The sequence below is a fragment of the Drosophila mojavensis genome, unplaced genomic scaffold (genome assembly GCF_018153725.1).
Source record: "Drosophila mojavensis isolate 15081-1352.22 unplaced genomic scaffold, ASM1815372v1 contig_136, whole genome shotgun sequence".
In the NCBI taxonomy this organism is placed as follows: domain Eukaryota; kingdom Metazoa; phylum Arthropoda; class Insecta; order Diptera; family Drosophilidae; genus Drosophila; species Drosophila mojavensis.
In genome coordinates, this window is record NW_025318667.1 from 18902312 (window position 1) to 18924277 (window position 21966).

At 39.1% G+C, this 21966-nt stretch overlaps 1 protein-coding gene across 7 annotated transcripts in view; it reads right to left on the bottom strand.

The window, feature by feature from the left end:
* The window catches only part of LOC6584206 (uncharacterized protein CG43867), a 136503-nt gene extending 118919 nt beyond the window's left edge, over positions 1-17584 (bottom strand). For all 7 annotated transcript variants that reach the window (XM_044011574.1, XM_044011575.1, XM_044011573.1 and 4 more), the window contains exons 1-2: positions 16685-17584; positions 16526-16618 (exon numbers count right to left, since the gene is read on the bottom strand). In XM_044011574.1, the coding sequence (XP_043867509.1) occupies positions 16526-16618; positions 16685-17566 (975 nt within the window). In that variant the 5' untranslated portion in view covers positions 17567-17584. The remainder of the gene's footprint in view (positions 1-16525; positions 16619-16684) is intronic.
* Between the last annotated feature and the right edge of the window lie 4382 nt (positions 17585-21966).

Consider the following 21966-nt stretch of genomic DNA (forward strand, 5'->3'; position numbering starts at 1 on the left):
CTTGTGTTCTTCTGTTCGAGTTTCGACAAGTTGCGACAAAAGTTCGTCGAGCGCCGCTGTACGAATTGGCGAGCGAGGCCGTGTGAGAAGCACACGCGTTACGCGCTACACAGCCAAACACAAACTGATTGCCGTTTGCCGTGCCATGGTTGTGATTTACCGACAACCGACAGCCGACAACCGACAACCGACACAACCGACAACCAACACAACCGACAAGCGTCCCAGTCAGTGCCGGAGTCAGTAGCACAACAAGGAAACGACGGCACGAGCTAAGCGACACACACACACACACAGAGAGAGACATAAACACACACACACACACATGCGCATACTGCACAGCTGTCTTGCCTGGTTGTCTGTGTGTGTTGTGTTGGAGAGAGCAAAATTTCCCATTTTTGTCTGGGATAAGAAAAAAAAAAAAAAAAATATATATATATACGGGCTTTGAGCCTCAATACGAAATGGTTTTCGGGAATTGAGCATGTTTGCCATAGAAACAGCTGCTTCGACACCTTTGAAGATTAAAATCGATATGGCATATTGTATTATTCATCTGATTTCCTTAAAGCTAAATAAATAATGATGAGCAACCATAACTGACAAGGAAAACAGTTATTAAAGCTAATTTTGGCCAGCTGCGAATTATTTCAATTTTTTTTCGATTTGATGAGAGTTGCAAAATTATAATAAATTGTAATGAAATTTTAATATGTTGAAATACAAAAAATAAAAATAAAAATAAAAAATAAAACACAAGGCTTAAACTCATTAAATAAAATATTCTTAAGACTTTCAAAACAAATTATATTAATATCTTAAATGAATATATTTAGGTTAATATTTTGTTTACGTATTTATTTATTCTTTAATTTTTTTTATTAATTTTCATTTTTTTTTTTTTAATTTGTTAATTTTTTTTTTTTTTATTTGTTCTTTTTTATTATGCTTTTTTTTTAGTATTTTTCAACTTAACTATTTAAACATTATTAGAACAAATTTATTTGTACAACTAACACAATTCTTCAATCGATTAATTTAGATTTTTATTAAATCATAAGTTCTTTAAATAAAAATATTTGATTACAAAAAGTCTTAAAAAATATATATATATAATAAAGTTTTGACTTATTCAAATAAAATACAAATCTTGCCAAAGCTTAAAACTTGCGAAAATCGAATACAAATTTGCCAAAGCACAAATCTCGTTAAGAACTGCCTGCAAATAAGAGGCAGAGTAAAAACTTCCAGAGTAACTGTAGTTTTAAGTCAGATTTACTTCGATTATTTAATGCATTTCAATGAATATATAATAAGTTTAAAGCTTTATGTTTACTTTTTTAACAATCTCCATTCAGAATTTTTCATTTACTTTGCTCTCCATAGAGGAAAGTAGAGCTAGGTTATCAGCTGCTGTGGTCCAATAGCGAATTCCAGGCGATTTTGTAGTCGAGAAAGGCAGCTAAAGCGCAGCGATTTCCCGCTTTTCTATAGGGGGACTTATGGGCAAGCAGCCAAGGATATTTTTGTGTTGCCTTTCGCTATGGTGAACTGAGCAGCGTCGGCTGCGTGTTTAGTTTCTGTGAGTTGATGTGAGATGTACGTGTGCTACTGTGTGTGTGTGTGTGTGTGTAGCATACTTTCGTGCGCTGATTGTGTGCGTATTAAAGCCGAAGTTAGTTAGCCTTAAAGACGCAACGCAACGCAACGCAGCGGTCGCATTTTGTTTGGCCGCCTGCGAATTTTAATGACTTCGACTGCTAGTTGCGACCTGTGGCAAAGCATGTTTGCATTTGAATTTTAAATGATGACAATGTTGAGCGACGGCGGGTCGCAAGGGGGGAAGGGAGGGTGGTAGGGTGGTGCGGCAGGCTGGGCAACTGAAAGGCTAGTGGCAAATGGCATGGCGCAAAACGATGACAACGATGTCCGTACGCAGCTGAGCGACTAAAAACCCTATTGATTTTTGGCCTCGACCTTTAGGAGCACAATTTTGATGTTTTGCGGGAACAGCCGCAGTCAATTAGCGTGCGATGTGCAAATGGTGGACTTAAGGCCTGACAGCAACGCATCAGCATGCGGCGAACAATTTAATTGTGAATTTCACAGATTGCCATGCCCCAAATCTGCACCTGCTGCTGCCACACACACACACACACGCACACACACACACATAGTGACGGGCACAGCAGCTGTCAACAGACTGGCATTAGATGCTGTCCATGTGTTTGCATGTCACAGCAGCAGCGCCTGGCAGGTGGCCTTTGCTCAAAATTGAATGCTAAATTGTATTCGCATGCAGAGTTTCCCTTTTATGCCAGCAGCGCCGCACGATGCCAACTTGTTGAGCAATTAAGCCAAAAGCGGCCAAAGAGCCAAAGAGCCAAAAAGCCCCCAACTGCCAGCTCTATGAATTTATGTAAGCTCCAAATGAATAGAAATACACATAAGGCAGCAAACACACACTCATGTGTGTGTCTGTGTGTGTTTGTGTGAGTCGTGCACCCAGTGGGACACAAAAGAGGCGTTAAATTTGAGCAAGCCATAGAGAAATACCTAAATAATATCGCATATGAATAATTAAAGAACAAATTTTGTGTAAAAACTAATAAAATTTTAACTGATTCCAGTTGAAGCGATTTAAAAATGCAACAAAAGAAATTTCACAAAAATCCCAAGATCTCAGCAACAACATCTAAATTCATTCAAATTCACATTTACAGTTGAAATTGAATTAAATTTGTCTAGGAAGAAGAAGATTGATTGACATTCTGGCAGTAAACTCATAAATAAATACATAAAATGTAAATAAATGATTAAATCGAAGAAAGTCCGAAAATTTGACCAGAAAGTTTAGTTTTTCAAATTCAGACAATGGCTAAAGGCGGAACTCCAAATAATTATAACCTGTTATATCATCCAATTGAAAGCAAAAAACGAGCAGTTACATGAAATATGACAATATTTGTATTTAATTTGTATGCAAATTATAGATCGCAAGTGTCAAAAAGAAAAAAAATATATACATACATATATGTATTTATATGTACTTATATAATATATTGTGAATATATATAATATTCCATTTGCATACAAATAAGCACCAAGACTGCTACACTGAAACGCATTTTGGAGTGAGAATAATTAAAAATAAATTATGTATAAAAAAAAACTAATGATAGCAATAATCAAGTAAGAGCACTGCAGTCGAGCGTTACCGACTGAAGAATACACATTCAGGGACCAAATACTGCCAAATACAATTTCCCATTTGCCACGCCCTCAGTTGGTATATAGAAATCATATAAATAGAGGATGTCAACAGTAATTCAGCTGTTAACTGTTCAACTGTAGGAAATACAGTTTTACCCGATTTGCCACACCTCCAATAGGCATAGTTTATCCGCTATATCTTATTGATTTGCGGCTGTTATATTCCACATTCGAGTCAGCTACCATGCTTTCTGCATTTTCGAATTTGCCACGCCCCTAAGAGTAGGCTGTCAAAGAAAAGCTCGTGATAATTCGAGGACTTACAAGAGAATGGCTTACAAATTTCAGATCTCTATAGCTTCGAAATGATTTGCAATCATACGAAAGCACATTGCACGAAACCAATATGCTCATTTTACTTTCGCGAATGAGTATCAAAAACGTCTGCAGATATCAATGAAATTCATCTGATTGGCCCTGCATCTGTTGAACAAAAATTTTATTTTACATAACTTGATTGAAATTTATGATTTTTTAATCTTATTTATAAATATTTTTTATTTTATTTATAAAAATACATTTCATTTTTGCTCTCCCTGTCTCTGCTCTCTCTCTATATATATATATTTACATATATATGTATATTCCATATAGTGCATACATTTCAAATATCTGATATATATTTTTCCATCAGCACATCTATATAGAGCTATATAGTTAATTTAACTTTACAGCCACACACATCGTTTCATGCACCTTTTGTCGCCTGTTTGGCTGTGAGCGAGCATCTGTTGTGGCCATTGTTAGCACTTGTTTAACTGGAGCACTGGCGACAACTGGCTAATATCCTTTTTAATCCCGTGCCCATAAATATATATGGCAGTGCCTAGCGTAACATTGAAACTACCTACACAAGTGCCACATGCCTCATGCCCCATGCCTATGCCCAGGCCAGAGCTGTACCTTTAGCTAATGTTTGTGTATGTGTGTGTGTGTGTGTGTGGTCATAAGTATTATTGGTGTTTGCTGTTTGCTTTTTGATGTTGTTGTTGCTGCTGTTGTTGCTGTTGTTGCTGTTGTTCCTTTTGCCCTTTCGCATAGTTTTTCATAAATTTGAGACGACTCTGGGAGCTGAAACGAACTGCGCTATGGCGGCAATGGCGCAGTGTTTCACATTGTCGTCGGGCAATCCGCTTAATATCATTTTTTGGCATTACTTTGAGTGTTGCTTTCGCTGCTCGGCTGCTTTAGTCAGACCGCCAGCCAGCCAGCCAGCCAGCCGATCCTGGCAAATTGCAGCTGACATACGGCCCACGGCCAAGGGTATATAGTGTGCGTGTGCAACTGTATGTGAGTCTAGATGTGTGTCTGTGTGTGTGTGTAAGTCGTGTATATTTCGCTGTAACACGTAACAACATAAACGGCTTAAATACGCAGCCAAAAGCCGCTTAACACACAACTTTAGTGCGGTTTGTGTCGAGTGGAGGAGCTGGAGCAGCCCAGCTGAATGAACTGAATATATTGGTGGGTAGGGGGTGGAGTTGAGTGGGCAGGGGGGGAGGGAGGTGACAAGGCGTAGGTCGCTTTAATTGCCGGCACACGTTGAGGTTCGGGGTTCACTTAGGTTTAGTTCGCTTCGAGCAGCTCGCTCGCATCCTGCCAGAGTCGTTCATAATCATGTTTTATGCTTCGACCGCAGCCAAAATGTAGGCAACCAAAAACAAGATGAGGAAGAAGAAGAAGAACAGGGACATTTCCTAGCGACCACTTTGCCGCTTTGCTCTCTCTCCCTCTCTCTACACACATATACATATATGTATATTTATTAGCTTTTTACATTTAATTTTTCTATTTTGTTTTTAGGCATTTGAAGTATGGCCCCTCCGCCCCTCTCCGCCCATGCAAAGTGGAAAGCATACATGCAACATATTTAAAGGCATGCGCCTAAAAGCTTACAGGGAAACGAATTAACAGAGCACAGTGGGCAACAACTGGACAATAGGGGGCAAAAAACGAGATGTGGGGTTAATACATATATAGAAAATGTAAATAAATACTGACTGAGCATAAGTTATGGATGCTCTGAACTATCTTTTAAACAGAATGAATTCATATATTTTTTATATATTAAATTAATAAACCATATCAAGAAATCAAGAAACAATATTTTCATATATTTTATATTATATCCCATCTTCAGCTATCCCCCATATTGTCCCCATCTTCAGCTATCGATACAACCCATTCAAATGTCTTACTAATACAGAGCTCTAATATAGTTCCCATAAGAGTTCCAATAAGATTCAAATTTGAATATCTAAAATTCTTTAATGTGGAATTCTGTGCACATTCTTAAACATTTCTATTACCATTGTTGTTTCTTTTTTCCAGTAATTTTCCGCCAGCGTATCCTTCCATCTCCCGCCCGCTGCCCTTGTTGGCCAATCGCTTCAGCTGCTTCAGCTGCTGCTGCTGCTGCCCCACATTCAAATGCTGTCGCCAGCAGCGAGGCAAGCGCATAAGTCAAGCACGGCCAACACGCCCCCTGCCATGGGGCCATCTCGGCCCCAAATCAACTCACTTTCAGTTCAGCTCAAAAGAAAAAGCTCGACCAAAACAGAAATATAAAATAACAGCAGATAAAAAGGACAAAAGCAACAACAACAACAACTACGACAAAACGCTGCACAAAGAAATATATATTTTTGCTTTGAAATATTTATTTGAATCTAATACCCTGTAACTGGCAAATTTAGCTGCAGCAGAGCTTGAGAATTCTACAAATTTGAACTGATTAAAATTAATATGAAATTATCATCATGAGTATATATTTGAGTAGAGCTAATCTGGTTGATTTCCTCTACTTTTTCTGCTCAAAAATTATATAAAATATCCAGGAATGAGCCATAAAAAATAGCTGGAGAAACTTTAACATTCAATAGATCTTTCTTTGGTTTAGCTTAAGTTGCTTGAAAAAACGAAATAAAAAGGAATATCTATTTCCTATGATTAATTCTCTTCCCATATATGCAGAGAGCAAGCAAAAGAACCTCTCAAGAAATATTATCAGCATAGCTCGCATAACTGTTGATCGTTTCTCGATGTCTTCAAAGATATGTCTATACTGACATTCTGAGAGCAAACGAATGTTTCGGTTCTACAACGAGCTCTCTTGTGATCGGACAAAGCAAAGTTTTTTGTATATGTATAGGGCTGCCCATATTCGACGGACCCACCTGGCAACCCTACCAGGTTACCCATATTCGACGGGCTCGTGTATTGGTATATAAGCGAATGCTGGTTTCGCTTGTATGTGAGGACCGTTCGCATTGAATTGTAGGGTTAGTCTCAATATGCGAATGTCAATCGTGTCGGTCCCTAAACGGTGTTCGTTCGAGCATGACACGGATAGGTCAACTGAGCACGCTTAACAGAATATAAAAGCGAATAGAACCAAATTCTTCTGCTTAAAACGAAAGCGAATGAGCATGAGCAAGATTATTTCATTTCATATACCGCTTCATAGCCAGAAAACATAGAGTATTAGTCAATTGTTTTATCTAACTGTCCAGCGTATATTAAACATTCAAAGTCAGCAAATACAGGGTATTTGTAGTTGACAATAGAATTTTAGAAATTGCATGTTTAGTATTTTTGAAATCGATGATACTTTTCCGCATCAAGAGCACCGCATTTCACAGGGTATATGACAGTCGTTCATTGTAGATTTCACCATTTCTCTTTTGTTCTTATTGTTATGACATTTTTGCTATTCTGCTTGTTTCTTATTGTTTGCTGTGTGCTAAATTTTGACCGCTTCAGCGGGATTTCAATTCATTTATAAAATTAAAAAAATAAGAGCGAAAAAGAAAACGAAAAGTAAAACTTGTAATAATTCACAGCACTTCGAGTTGTGCTTTTTATATGTGTGCATATATGTGTGTGTGTGTGTGTGTGTGTTTTTTTTCTTTTGTTTTGTGGCAAGGATTATAGTTGAAACAAAGGAGCTGCTCGTAGTTAGTTGTGAGTGCTGCTTGAGCCCAACCAAAGTACTCGAGCGGGAGCGATGGGCGCGCGTATTATGCGATGACAGCGACTAGGGGGCATGATGCGAGCCATGTGGGGCAGGGCCAAGCGGGGGGAGCGAGGTCACCGGAGTACGGGGCGCAGCACGGAAGTTGGGATAGTAGTCGCTTGGCGGCATTCTGTATGAGGCATTGTCACGCATAATTAAAATTAAATGCGCTTTTGGGAATAATTCAAATGAATAAACGAGCGTGGCCAACATGTGTGCGCTGCATACACAAAATGAGTTGTCCTTGCCAGCTGCCAGACAGACAGCGCCAAGAACGGGCCACGCATCACGCCCCCAATGCGCCCTCCAAACGCCCTGCCAGCTCTTGGCCGCCTTGAATCCGTTTGGCTGGCGCTGGTGTCCAAAGCATGCGGGCCTTAGACACAAAACTTTACAACTTTTTGTCTTTGTCGTGTGGGCGTGGCACGAGAAAGACATTGCTTCATTTATTATGCGACTGATGGCCATTAATTTTGCAGGCCGCACTCGCTTGGCAGTTGGTTGCCGTCGAATGTTGTCGCCTGCCGCACAAGTTGCCAGACAGTCGACACCGACGCCGACGCCGAAAAGTAGGCAGCACATGTTTCTCCACACACACACACACACTCACACATGTATGTGTGTGTAGGCATATTTGAAAGTTGTCATAAACAGAAACCAAGCAGAAGAATATACAACCATGGCCAACCACGAAAGCTGGGCATGAGAATATGCCAGGCCGGGCAGGAGCCGGGAGGCGGGAGGCGGAAGACAGAGTGGGCACGACTTGGCTTAACCCATTGACTCCACTAAAGTATGCAATGCATTTCGGCTACCAATTAATTACACGCAAAATGCCATACGCAGCAGCAACGCCCCAACGCCCCATCGTCCCCCGCCCCCTAGCTGGATCTAATTGCTCAAATATTTGAGCAAATTTACGTAGATTTGACAGGCTCGATGCGCAATTTATGCTCAGACACGCAGCTGTCGAAAATTTTTAATTAAAGATGCCGCCCCGACAAGTGTCCCCAGATTTTTCTGCATGCCCAGAGACAACCCCTATTCGGGTTGATATCTAAAACCTTTTAAAGGGCTTAGCCGCAATAAAAGGTTATTAAGCACCGCAACACTTTAGGAAATTCCAAGAAAAAAGTTATTCACTCTGGGAAAAGTGTGGAATATAAAGAGTGTAATAGGTAAAGGAATAGAGAGCCAAGCAGGAATCGAGCGATCAAATATCTCCCATGATAGTTACACTTCCTGAATATGATTCGAATGACAATTGGATAAAGTAAGGAATCCAATGTAATATCAATAACTGAATTAGAATTCCCCCCCTCTACTACCCAGTTATAGTATCGATATGTTCATATTTACTTAACGATAAACATGTAAAAAGGCAATTTGAGCCAAGTCCAACAACTCGCGCAACAGGACATGGCACATGAGACATCCTTCCGGCTGAGCTGCACTGGCATCGCAACATTTTCAATTTCCCCACTGTATAATGCGCATAAACAAAGGCAACGCCTCCTGCTGCTATGCAATAATGGCACATGCAAAGTGAGTGTGCAAGTGTGCAAGTGTATGTGTGTGTGAAATCAGCGCATTGCATGCTTATAGGCGCCTATCTGGCTGCTGTCGGATGCTGCATTGTTACAAAAAGGCGTGGCCCAGAGCAGCACAGTCAACGACCAAAACGCAACCAAATGACAGTCCTGACAGATGCGACTGTTGCACCGGGCTACGTGTGCCCATTGTTGTTTGCTGCCATGATAGCGCACATACCCTGGAAAATTACAAAGCAAAGCAAAAGGAGCTGAGCAGTTGAATGCTAGACAAGCAAACAGGCGAACGAACTTCGCTTCTGCCGACTGTTGAGAGCTCATTCACAATTGACAAGTTTTTAATTGTGTTTGAAAATTTATTTTTATTTTGCATTAGATTTAACATGGTTGAATCTCTAATTCTGTAAAAGGATTTTTCAGAGATTTATTCAAAGAATATTAGCATATCGCCACTTGAATCCATTCCATCAAATATTATCATTCTCTTTCTATCGAAGATCCCTTATTTAGCTTATCCGTTTACATTTATGGCTGATTTATTCTCTAGCTTTTATCTACAATATTTGCAGATCTCTTTCAAGAAGACGTGCGAATAATCTCTGCTGGTAGTTCTTCTTTCTAATTTCCCAAATTCATATGTCTATAGTATAATTGAGCATTAATCCTTGATAACACTCTTTATGTCCTTTGTTCGCCTCGCCGAACCGAGGTCTCTAACCCTCTATCTTTCTATCATTGCCCCTATTTATCTATTTATCTGCAATTATTTACATCTTTCTTTCCTCTTCACTTATACCTCATATTTTTTACATTTTCTTTCTGTTTATCACAATTTCTGTCAAACTATTGTATATTTCGTTCTGCTCGATTATAATATATTTCATATACAATTTTATGTGCTTAAACAGCGCATTCCCCTGGTCTCTCCCACTTATATTGCTCTGCAATGCTCACCTTATAGGGTATCTTCCAGCCTATCATTATTCGCTCGTCACTCACTTGCCTTGTTTACGGCATGGATATTCGGCTGCATCCGGTTTTAATCGACGTCAGGACACAAACTTTTGGCACCGTTTCATTCGTATTTGGGGCTTTGCGGTCCAGCGTGGAAATTGAAAAGTGCCGGCGATGCCTCAAAGCGCGGCTTTCCACGCGTTAACACGCACGAACAATCACACACACACACACACACACACACACACGCCTACACATATGACATGGCTTATAGCTTATGGCTTATGGCACTAATGTAGCCACTTTTCGCGCCAGCCTGTTTGCCGGTGTCTGTCTGTGCGAGGGTGTCCGATGTGCAATCACTCGCAACTGGGCCGCTGGCATTGCAGATTTATTGAGGCCCATTTACGGCCATAACGGTCACATAAAAAACAAGCCGAGAACAAAAGAGAAAGAGAGAGAGAGAGAGAGAGACGAGCGAAATAGAGATGTTAGATATAGCAAGCCATTGGCAATTGTCAAACAAAATTTCATAACAATGTGCGCGGACTTCACTCCACTTGAAGGACGACCCATGCCACTCGAGTGGCAGAGCCAAGATGGCGCTGTGGCCATGCCAGCAATTTCTTAAAAGCTCGCCTTAACTTTAAAAAACCGCTGAAACGCTAGCACTAAGTACACTTCAAATGGAATTCTAATATAAATAACTCGATCGAGTAATGCACGACTAGAGGATACGCTCAGATCATTGTCCTGCTGGAGAAGTATTGTAGAAATACTTTGTATATTATATTAATGATGTATTAATGATGCAATTAGAATTATCGGTATCGATACTTATCGATTTTATAGCGATCAATTATCATTCATCATTTAGTTGAAAGCATTGAAAGCAATAAATTTCTATAAATGGAATAACAGAAATTAGTTCTGATCAAGCTATTAAAATGATTGTTAATTTGATCGATAGAAATGCCAGATTTATTGATACATCGAAACAAACTTGATCTAGATATGCTATAGTTGAGCTTACGCGTAGAATGTAAAGTCTCTAGCTCTTATAATATGTCACCTATACTCAAGCCTTACACACTTATTACAGCTGATCATATTATATATATCATATTATATATATATATATATATATATATATATATATATATATATATATACCACATGAACTCGACCATCTCTTCCACATTTATTATACTTCTTCCAAAATACTTTCAATTCATACAGGGTATATCAAGTGACCTGACTGAGCTCTTTACTTCAACTTTCTGGAACAATAAGACAACTTCACTTGACTTCTTGACTAAGCCCTAATGTACTTAAAACAAGTTTCGTAATATTAAAGTTACTGAAGTGAAAATACTGAAAAAAAATTCCTGACTGAGAGCTTCGCTGATTGCGAGCTTCTCAATGTTGCATGCGCTGTGAAGTGCGGCAACAGAGCAGCCGCAGAAGATTACAAATTCTCAGTAGTCTTCAGCTAGTAGCTAGAATTAAATATATAGAAAATGCATATATTTATAAAAATGTAAATAAAACATTGCAAAATTAAGGTTCATTTGGCCTATAAAGTTAGTAATGCAGGAATTATTCAACATTTAAATTCCAATACAATAATACATATAAAACTGTTTATTTTTAGAGTTCTGCTATAAAGAACCGACATCAAAAGAAGTAAGCTTTTTACCGTTCGTCCAGTGTTGAAAAGAATGAAAACAAAACACACAAGTGAAATTTGGCAACGTTGCCGCGCTGTAAATACGATATTGTGTGGCCAGCTCCGTAAAACTTTATTCATTCGGTATTCTTTTTGGGCAAATTTCTTTGCCTGGTTGGCCAGTTGTTTGGCTGGGTCTGTGAACTTCGACTTCCACTTGGAGTTTGGGTTCCAGTTTGGGTTTGCGTTTGCGTTTGGGCTTGGGCAATAAACTTGAATTTTATTGTCGTACAAGAATGTTGCAATATGCTTGGCCATAATTTCACGGCATGCACATTGTTGCCAAGAACATTTGGTAGTTGCCCAGTCGATGTTGTGGTTTTTAGCTTAACGCCTCTTTTGATTGCTCTTTCGATGTGCTCCTATCCTTCAACTGGCCAACAGACCCAATGGCTCCACTTCCACTCCCACTCTCTCGCTCTCTTCTTCTCTCTCCCTCACTCTTCCTTGACTTTGACATTAGCAAAAGTGAGCGACAGCCCAATTTGCATATTTGCGAGCACTCAAATAAAAACATTCTCTCTCTCTCTCTCTCTCTCTCTCTCTGTCTCTAGAATTTCTGAATATTTAAATGAGATTTTCCGAAAATAAAAAGCATAATACAAATAAAATGTATCAGAAGCAGAAACTAAAATGAAATAAAAGCTTCAGAAGGAAATAAATAAATAAATAAAATAAATTTTAAATAAATATCATAATAATGTTTGCAAGGGGCTGCAACTGCAACTTTTGCTGCAACTAATTTAAAATTTATGATGACAAAAATTTGCTGCACTTGAGCGCTTGCTGCAGCTGCAGCTGCGGCAAAAAGTTGCAAGTTGTCGGGAGGCAGCAGCAGCAGCAGCAGCCAACAAAAATTGAGGAGCTCATAAAAATGGGCGACAAAAGGCAAAAGGCGAGCTGCAAACAGCAAACGCCAAACGGCAAATGGCAAATGCATAAAACACAAATAAAATATTCATTGCATACTTTTAGTCGTTCGAGTTGTTATATTTTCCAATTTGGCTCCCTTTTCATATTTCTGATGATATCCTGTAAAGAAACTGCTGCATGGCATTTTCACATTTCAATTGGCATAGACTGACAAAGCAACCAAATCAGATCAGACTAGCTGGAGCTCTGTGGGCAATACAGCTCTAGATAAGCAGATTGGCCAGCTTGGCAAAAATCAGATAGCTCCCACTTGAACCCCCACTTAGACCAGGAGTAGACTTAGACGCCATCATTCTCATGAACTACTGGGTATCGGATCTCGATTTGAAAGCCATCAAATATCTTCCTAACTCACTTACCATAAACTATGTATGTTTGTTTATCTTTCATAGCCTCTAAAATTTTATTGAGTTATTTTTTGGTCAGATTAAGCTTAAAAAAATAAATTTAAAAAATAAGAAAAAAAATAAAAAAGACTGACTACTAGTCTATGCATATTTGATTAGGAAAGTATATATATAAATATTAATATACTTTCTCGAGCAAATATATGGCATATATACATATATACTACTTATATTTGTTCACTATTTTTTAATTGATTTTGTTTTTCAATTTTTTCTTATATTATTTATTTTAATAAATTAAAATTAGAACTTTAATTTAAATTGTTTTTTTTTTTTTTTTTTTTTTTTTTTCTTTTATTTTCCTTTTACTTTTTAGTTTTTCTGTTTGTACAAATGTTCCAACATACTTTTATATATTTTACTTTAAAATATATGAATTTTATTTTGTTATTCAAATTTTTTTTTTATTTAACTTTTCATAACTATTTTTTTTTTTTTTTTGTATGCCCATAAATAAGAGAAATATAATTAAAATTAAACTTACAATCTTCATAACTAGAATTAATAATTTTTTAAATATTTAACTATATATTACCATATTTTTATAAGATCACAAATTACATAATTAAAAGCAAAATGAAGTTTTCGATTAAAATTTTTTTTTAATATTTAACTATATATTACCATAATTTTATAAACTCACAAATCAGATAATTATTATATGAAATAGGGCAGCTGCTCGTTAGGCCACTCCAATTCGAGCATCACTGAAGTGGTGGGTGCTGCGCTAGCCAACTCAGCTTTGATATGATTTTTTCTCTTTTTTTTATATTCTATTTTTTTCTTTGCAATTTTTTTTTTTTTTTTTTTTTTGTGTGTTCACTGCCAATTAAATATTGAAGTGTTGCAACAGCATTTCGGATGCTCTGGTCAGTGGGAACAGCTCTCAAGGTGCTTTTTGCTTTGCTGTTTGGCCCCAAACGAGTTTTCATTCTCACTCAAGCATTTACATTCAATTCGTTATTCGAAGAAGAGTATATTGGTTTGGTCTAGCGCATAATTGGAATTTATACGCGAGCAAGCATTGTGCAGCCGTTGATAACCCACAGTGTTGCTATTCTTTTTTTTTTTTCTTTGCCATTGCTTTGTTTTTGTTCTTCTTTCATTAAAAGCGACATGCAGCATTGCACAAAGCAAACGAATGCATTCGCCATACTCACTTCACGTCATACTCAGTGCCACCCGCGCTGCCTTTTCAAAAGCCAACAATGGCTGGCAAACTTTGCATTGCATAGCAATAGGCGCCACACACACACACACACACCTGCACAGCTGCACACCTGTACACCTGCACACGTATGCACACCTGCCAAAGCAACGCAAAACATAATGAAAAACAACAATGCAGTGCAGCAAGTGAGCAACTTTGGAGCAGGTCATTTCGGATTATTCGTTAACATCTCAAGCAGGAGTAGCACAGTGTCCTGTGCCACAAAGGAGCTGCAGGAGCAGCTGCTATTAAAGCTGAAGCCAGTGGGCAGCAAATGTGTCAAGAGCTTCGCTTTCCTTTCAGTGCATTTATAAGCGCAGCGAATTTATTCATTCTTTTTAACTGAGAGACGTCTTGGAATAAGCGAACCAGAGACACAAAGCGAGATGCCAAACAGTTAAGACAGCATCCAAGGGGTGCCCGAATAACAACTCGAGCAATTACAACAGCCTGACTAAGCATTGGGGATCTACCACCCAAACATCTGCCTAGCACGCACTGGAGCTGGGAGACAACTCAGCCCCTCAGGTATTACTGACTAAATAAAAAGTGTAGTTTGATTTTCCACTTTAAACGAAATCAGGGCATAATAAAATTGCCCAAAACGTAAATATTACACATTAATATTAAAATGTAAAAATTTTATCAAAAGCATTGAATTTAACAGATAAGAACGTGCATCCAAAATTGCATCAAAAAAAATAAAAATAAATAAATTAATTAAAAAAAAAAAAAATTAAACATTAAATTCCTAACAGATAAATTGCATCCCAAAATATTTCCAACATGCTATACAGACTGCACAATGCCGATTAACAGACACACTCACTATGTGTACACACTTATATATATATATATATATATATATATGTATCTATATACATACATATGTATGTTTACATTCGTAAGATGCAGCAGCATAAAATAAATAAATATTAACAAAAAAAAAAAAAGCAAAAATTTTGACTCAATATTTATTCATATATTCGCTTACATTCACTGCATTGGGGACATTTAAAAGAAAAAATTATATTATATATATATATATATATTGCTCTTATATCTGTGTGTTTAACTCTGTTACGAAGATCGCTATAGAACGTCTATGGGTATGGGAATGGGATTGGGTATGCGAGAGCTGACTGCCGCTCGCCTCATGCATTATTCATGCAGCAAAAATCATTGAAGTGTAATTAATTTATGTCATGACTCATGACCATACATCGTGTATATAGCAAGCGCCATGTGTGCCGAGATGAAAGTAATACCCACTCTTACACACACACACACACACACACATATATATAAATACAGACACTCACCCATCAGCAGCAGTAGCAGCAGCAGGCACTCACTTTAGTGTTACATTTTAATAATTCATATAGTTTTTGCATTAATGCGCCGCTAGATGGCGCTGCCAATAAACCGAATGACAATGCCGTGGGATATCGCTGCGAGGGCCGCAGAGAACTGGCGCTGCGGCTGCGGCTGCGGCTGCTGTTATTTTGGCCAAATGCCTAATGACTTAATTAGGCTAATCATAAAAGGACTCACACACACACACACACACACACTCACATGCTAGCAGAGACATTGTCAACACACATCTGCACTATTTCCGCCACAAATTAGCCAAAGGCACAGCCGGCTGAGACGAATTGAGGTGAAGTGGGGCCAGCTGGCTTGAGGGGAGAGGTGTGCGGGGGGTGCGGTATTTATTCCTGGCAAGTAGATTACTTTTTGGCCTGATAATTGTAAGGGGTCGTCATAAAAATGTTTTAACCATGGGCCCCATAAATCATCATTAAGCACAAGATATACATTAGACACTGTCTGACTATATGTGTGTGTGTGTGTCTGTGTGTGTGTGCGTAATTAATGTGTCTGTGCGTCACTTTGCTCTTTATTTTTTTTCCCTTCTTAGTCTTGTTTCTCACTTAATAACTCATTTGCACTAATCAACCAGTCCCCAAAGAACATCTCCAACAACCCTACTTGTATTAGCTTATCATACTAACTGTAAAGTGAACTAGTTCGGAATCATTGGAGCAGTTCATTGTAATATACAATCATTTCGAGACTTGACAATTATCATACCAAAGAAAAATTTTACAACAGATATGAGAATCCAGTTACCAGGCTGACACAATCAGATGAGATAATTGAAATTTAAAACGGAACCAGAACCAGTTCCACTTTTATAAAAGTACCAGTTCAGCTCGAGTTTCGCAATATATTCGTAACTCATAATAACAATAAATGGGAATCGATGTTAAACACTCTACGCCGGAACCGGAACCAGCTCCAATTTACTAGAAGTACTAGTTCAGTTCGAGCTTCGCAATGCATTCATGACGCATAATAACAAAGGGGAATCTAAGCCGGAACCAGAACTAGTTCCAGTTTACTAGAAGTACCAGTTCATAGATTTAATGTTAAGCTTTTGTGACTTACCTTCTCTCGCAGCATGTCCCGAATGCGGCCCGCCTGATTCTTGGATCGATGCAGCTCCAGTTGCAGCTCCAAGCAGCGCTCCTGCCAGTTGATCTGCAAAAGCCAAAGAAGAGAGCTGTAGAGCGGACACCTTAAAGCCAAGGGCCAAAAGAAACCCACTTCGGGCAATGCCTGTCCATAGTTGTTCAGCTGATGCACGTCCAGGTGCTCGGTGAGGGACGAGAAGTGCGGCCAGGGCGCATCGGGTGCGTCCAGGGCGGCGAGCACGGGATTCAGCGAATGCGTCGGCGCATTGGATGCGCCACTTGCACCGCTCAGCTCCTTGGCCGGCTTGGCCGGTATGGGCGGCGGGCGAGGCGCGCGTCGCGGCATCAGCCGCGGACTGTTGGGCGTCGAGGCGGCCACCAGGCGTGCCTCATGCAACTGGGCGGCACGCGTCAGCGGCATCTGGCCGCTAAACGAGGTGGCTCGCTTGGCCAGCAGCGGCGAGGCGTGCAGCGACTGCGTGCCGGAGCCAGATCCGGAGCCAGATGCCGAACCAGAGCCAGAGCCCGACAGTCGGCCGGGCAGCGAAGGCGGCTGCTGCAACTGATGCTGCAGCTGCAGCTGCTGTTGATGCTGCATCTGCTGATGCTGCTGATAGAAGTGCGACGAATGCTGCGCTGCGGCGGTGGCGGGGAATGTGTGCAGGTAGCTGGCGCCATCTTGCGGCCGCAGAAAGTAGTTGTGCGTGTGTGTGTAGTAGAGTGTCTGTGTTGCGGCCACGCCCAGCGCGGCGGCGGGCGTGGCACGGCCCGATGAGGACGCCGAGGCACTGGCCGACGGTGAGGGCGACGAGGAGGCAGAGCGTCGACGCAGTTGCTCTGCTGCCACTGCCTGCTGCTGCTGCTGCTGCAGGTGCAGCTGATGTTGCTGCTGTTGTTGTTGTTGCTGCTGTTGTTGCTGCTGCTGTTGTTGTTGCTGCTGCTGTTGTTGTTGTTGTAAATTGGTTAGAGTATCAAAAATTTGCGATAAACGTCCCAAAGGCACTTCGTCAGACATTGAGCCGAGTGACTGCAGCTGCAAGAGAAAGAAGGAAGATTTCCGCTTTATAGAATAACAAATATATGAGTTTATAACAAATAAAAATACCCTGTAATATGCGTAAAGCTTGCCATACGATTTGAGGAAGAAGCAGTATGAGAGGAAGAAGTAGATGTTAACAAAAGGTAGGAATAGAATTTAAATTTAGCTTTAAACTAGAATGAAACCTAGTATATAACTACAAAAAATAATAATAATGAGAATAATAAACAAAAAATATAAAAAATAATAAACCAAAAATAAAAATAATAATAAAAGTAATATAAAAATAATCTTTAATGGGGAAAACTAGCAAAAGCGGTGAGGCGATCTTAAGATTTGTTTGAAAGATTAGAGTGAAAAATTAGTTCGATCTACTATAAATATCTACTATAAATATATAACAAATAAACAAAATTTATTTATTTATTTTTTTATTTTTTTATTTTTATTTAAGAACCTACCTACACAAATGTGCATACTTTAAAGAATAATTTTTAGCTTTTAATCAATTGTCCCTTAAATTTAATTATAAATTATGCGTATATTGAATACGAAATATTTTTTATTTTATTTTATTGAGCTTTATTTCAGTAAAACATTTTTTTGTGCAATCATATAAGACTTAAAATTTATTTTAAAGCAGAGGTTAGCTTGAATTAAGGCTAAAAAAATTAATTTAATTTGATTCAAATAAATAAAATAATAGTTTAAAATAATAAATTAAATGACAAAATGAAAAAATGAAACATGGAATGCTTTAAGCCCTTTTGCAAATTATTTATAGTAAACTGAAAAGAATTTTAAAACTCTTATCTATTGCTCTAAGCTATTGCTCTTTACATTATTTAATGTCTATAGACATAGCAGTAATATATTTAAATTAAATAAATTTATTATAATTAAGCAGTACATTATATACCACACTTATTAGTTATTTTAGTGTAAGCTCAAAAGGTATTTTATAGAAACAATTCTTGAATGAGGTACATAGTTTTGTGGAGCACTGTAAATACGGCTAAATGCCACATTTTAAAATAAATTTGCATATTCATGTTTTTGATACACTATATACATAGTCAAATAGTATTCAATTCTAAAGCAAATTTATGGCCATCAAATGGAAACGTGCTGCAAAGGGCAACAAGAGCAAACGAAATCAAAGCGAACCACTTAGACAGTAGAGAATTCTGAATGAGAATTTGGGGTAACGAGAACTGGGCAATGGGCAATGGGCAATGGGCGACTGGAGAACTGAATAACTACAACTAGCTCTCAGTTGAGGTGAGCCAACTCTTTGGTGAGGTGGGGCCGTAGCGTATTACAGGCAACAACAGGTGCGCGAATCTGGGGCGTCAATTGCGATTACGTGTGTGCAATGCCTAATCAAGCCGACCAATTGCCAGCAGCTCGGGCCCAAAGCAAAGCAGAAAAAGAAAACAAGTATAGGGAAAGAGTGAGAGAGGGAGAGAGAATCGCAGAAGCAATGTACTAAATATGGAGTTTCACTGCTTGACATAGGAAACATCATGACAATCATCAAAGTGTAAGAGTTTTGCCTTTCATCTTTTGTGCGGTTTGTGCCCGAATCGAAAAGGCCAAAAATTGTCTGAGGCAAAAACCAAAAACCCGTAACCAAAGGCACAGACAGACAAATGAAGAGAGAGAGAAAGAGAGCGAGAAAGAGGTCGAGGCAAATCTGAGCCAGCTGATGGCTGCTTGGCTTGGCCATTGGCTGATGGCTTTTGAAGCACATGCAGGTCTAAAAAGCAGCATCGAGTGCATTTGTCGACTTTTCTTTACTGTGAATTTTTGTGGCTAAAGAGCCGGCAGCTCTTAAAATGTTCAACATTTGCTGGCTTGCCTGCTGTGGTCGAAGGGTGCACCAAGGCCAAGACCCTTGGTGCCCAAGACCAAACCAAACCCGGCCAAGCCAAGTCAGACCAAGCCAGACCAGTGCAGACCCAAGACCAAAGACCAGAGACCAGAGACCAGAGCACACAACTAACTCTCCGGGCATTCATGAGAATTATATTCAAATTTTGTGCTGATTACGAAAACGACGAGGGCGAACGATGACGACGACGATGACGATGACGACAAGGACAACAACTGGCCGTTGCCCATGAAATTGGAATTGAAGTTGAGAGTTTGCAGTTCAAGTCATTCAAGTGACTTGCAAATGGTTATGCGTGTATGTATGTATGTATGTGTATGTGTGTGTATGTGTGTGTTTGTGTGCACTTCATTTTACAAATTTTGATTTAATTTAAGTTGATTGAAATTCAAATTCCGTTTTTGATTTGACAAAATGTGCACTTGAGGGCACAGTCCTGCGTAGTCCTGCGTAGTCCTGCGTAGTCCTGCGTAGTCCTGCTTCTCTCTTTTGCCACGGCCAACTGCACTTTACAGCCAAACTGTTGCTAATTGAAGTTCGGCAACGTCGCAAATGGCTGTTTGAGTGCTGCATCTGGTCAGCAATTAGGTGGGCCGGACATGGTTAACTGGCGAGCCAGCAGCAGCAACAGCAACAGCAACAGCAACAACAACAACAGCAGCTCCTTCAAGCCTTTTTCAGTGCATTGCGGCAACAGTGTAAAATTGCAATTGAAATGCGACAACCTGGCACTTAGGTGCTCCAATAGCGTATTTCATTAAGGCTTTTTCCAACACTGCTTTTCAATTTAAAGTTTCGGCAAACACTCACACAAAAGCTCAAAAAGCCAATGAAGTGTGCAGCCAAAGTGTTCAAAAATCATAAGCAATATGCTGGCGTTGCATAGAGCTAACACAATGTGTTTCGAGTGCATGTTTCACAATGTGTTTGCCTCAAGCAAAGAATTTTTATAAAAGTGCCAGTTGAAAATCACACACAAAATAGTCGAGAACAAGGCAGGATTAAAGATTGCTTCGAAGTTACGATGTGCTCTATGAAATTTTGCAACACCGCATTGTAGTGTGAAAGAACTTAAGATAGCCTTGTCAGCAAAGCAAGGCATATCAAATTGACAAGAGTTTGGTAGATTTGTTAAAATTTGTTTTTTATAATCTTTAGGTAAAACCATATTGAAATTTGGCAACAGTGCTTTCCATTTTGAACCAAAATGCTAATAAATAGACCAAAACGAAATCCAGCAACAGCGCATTTCATTGAGCTATCAAAACTTTAGCAATATGAGCTCATATATGAATACAGTCGTGTCACGATAATTCGATTTACACACAAATTCAGCTTATCGAAAATTATCGAGAAAGATTTTTTTCATGGGATTTTTGATTTATCAGGGTACAAATTATCGAGAATTGTCTGTATATGAAGCTCAGAAATTAAGCCATAGTGAAATTTGGCAACGCTAAAATGAAATTTGGCAACAGCGCTATTAAATGCCAAAAATACATTATATGCAACAACCAAAAATAATAATAATAAGAAATAAAATTAAATAATATGAAATTTGACTCCCGAATAGGTTATCAGAAATTTTGGTACATAAATTCATATATGACAACAGCGCAGTTAGCATGTAATGCTGTTTATGGTAAATGGATGCATGTTTATAATTCCTTTGCAAGTTGAAGGAACTCATTAGCCTCGGCTGCACGGCACTTTGAAGCTTTCAAATCATAAGCCTCTTAGCAATATGTATGTAACTTACAGCCACAGATAAAGATACTCGGTATTTTGTCGTAACTGTGACTCGACTTAATGTGACACACACACACACACATACAGATGCATGCCAATGGATATGTGCAGTTCCTATTTCAGACTTCATTGTCTTGTGTTTACTCTTTGCTTTGCTTAGCCTTACGTCTTGGCAACAATTCGCTAATGCACACACACACCCCCCCATACACACACACGCACACAAATACATGTTTATAGACATCAGACCAAATAAGTATAAGAATAGAAGCGGCAACGGCAACGGCAACGGCAACGACGCATGAAAACTCACTCAAATAGTTAGCAAACTTGTTTAGTTGCAATGAAGTGCGGCATGTTGCAAGTGCAGCTGGCAACAGAAAGCAAATTTCGAGAAATGCCACCCCCACTGCCGCCCCCAGATGACAGTTAAGCTGCTCCGGAGCTCTGCCCCAAGCTTCCACAAATATTAGACAATGTATTTATGTATTATCAAATACATGTGAGGAGTGTATGAGTGAGTGTGTGTGTGTGTGAGTGTGTGTCTGAGCTCTTACTACTTGCTAGAGACGCACACACACATATATATATATATATATATGTATATATAAAGTAGTTCAAGTCGGGACCCTGTGGATTGTGCTAAAAGCAACGATTTGTAAACTTTTCGATTAATATATCAGAGCAGCAGCCGGAGATGGGGCTAACATTTTTCCCACTAGCTTTTTAATAA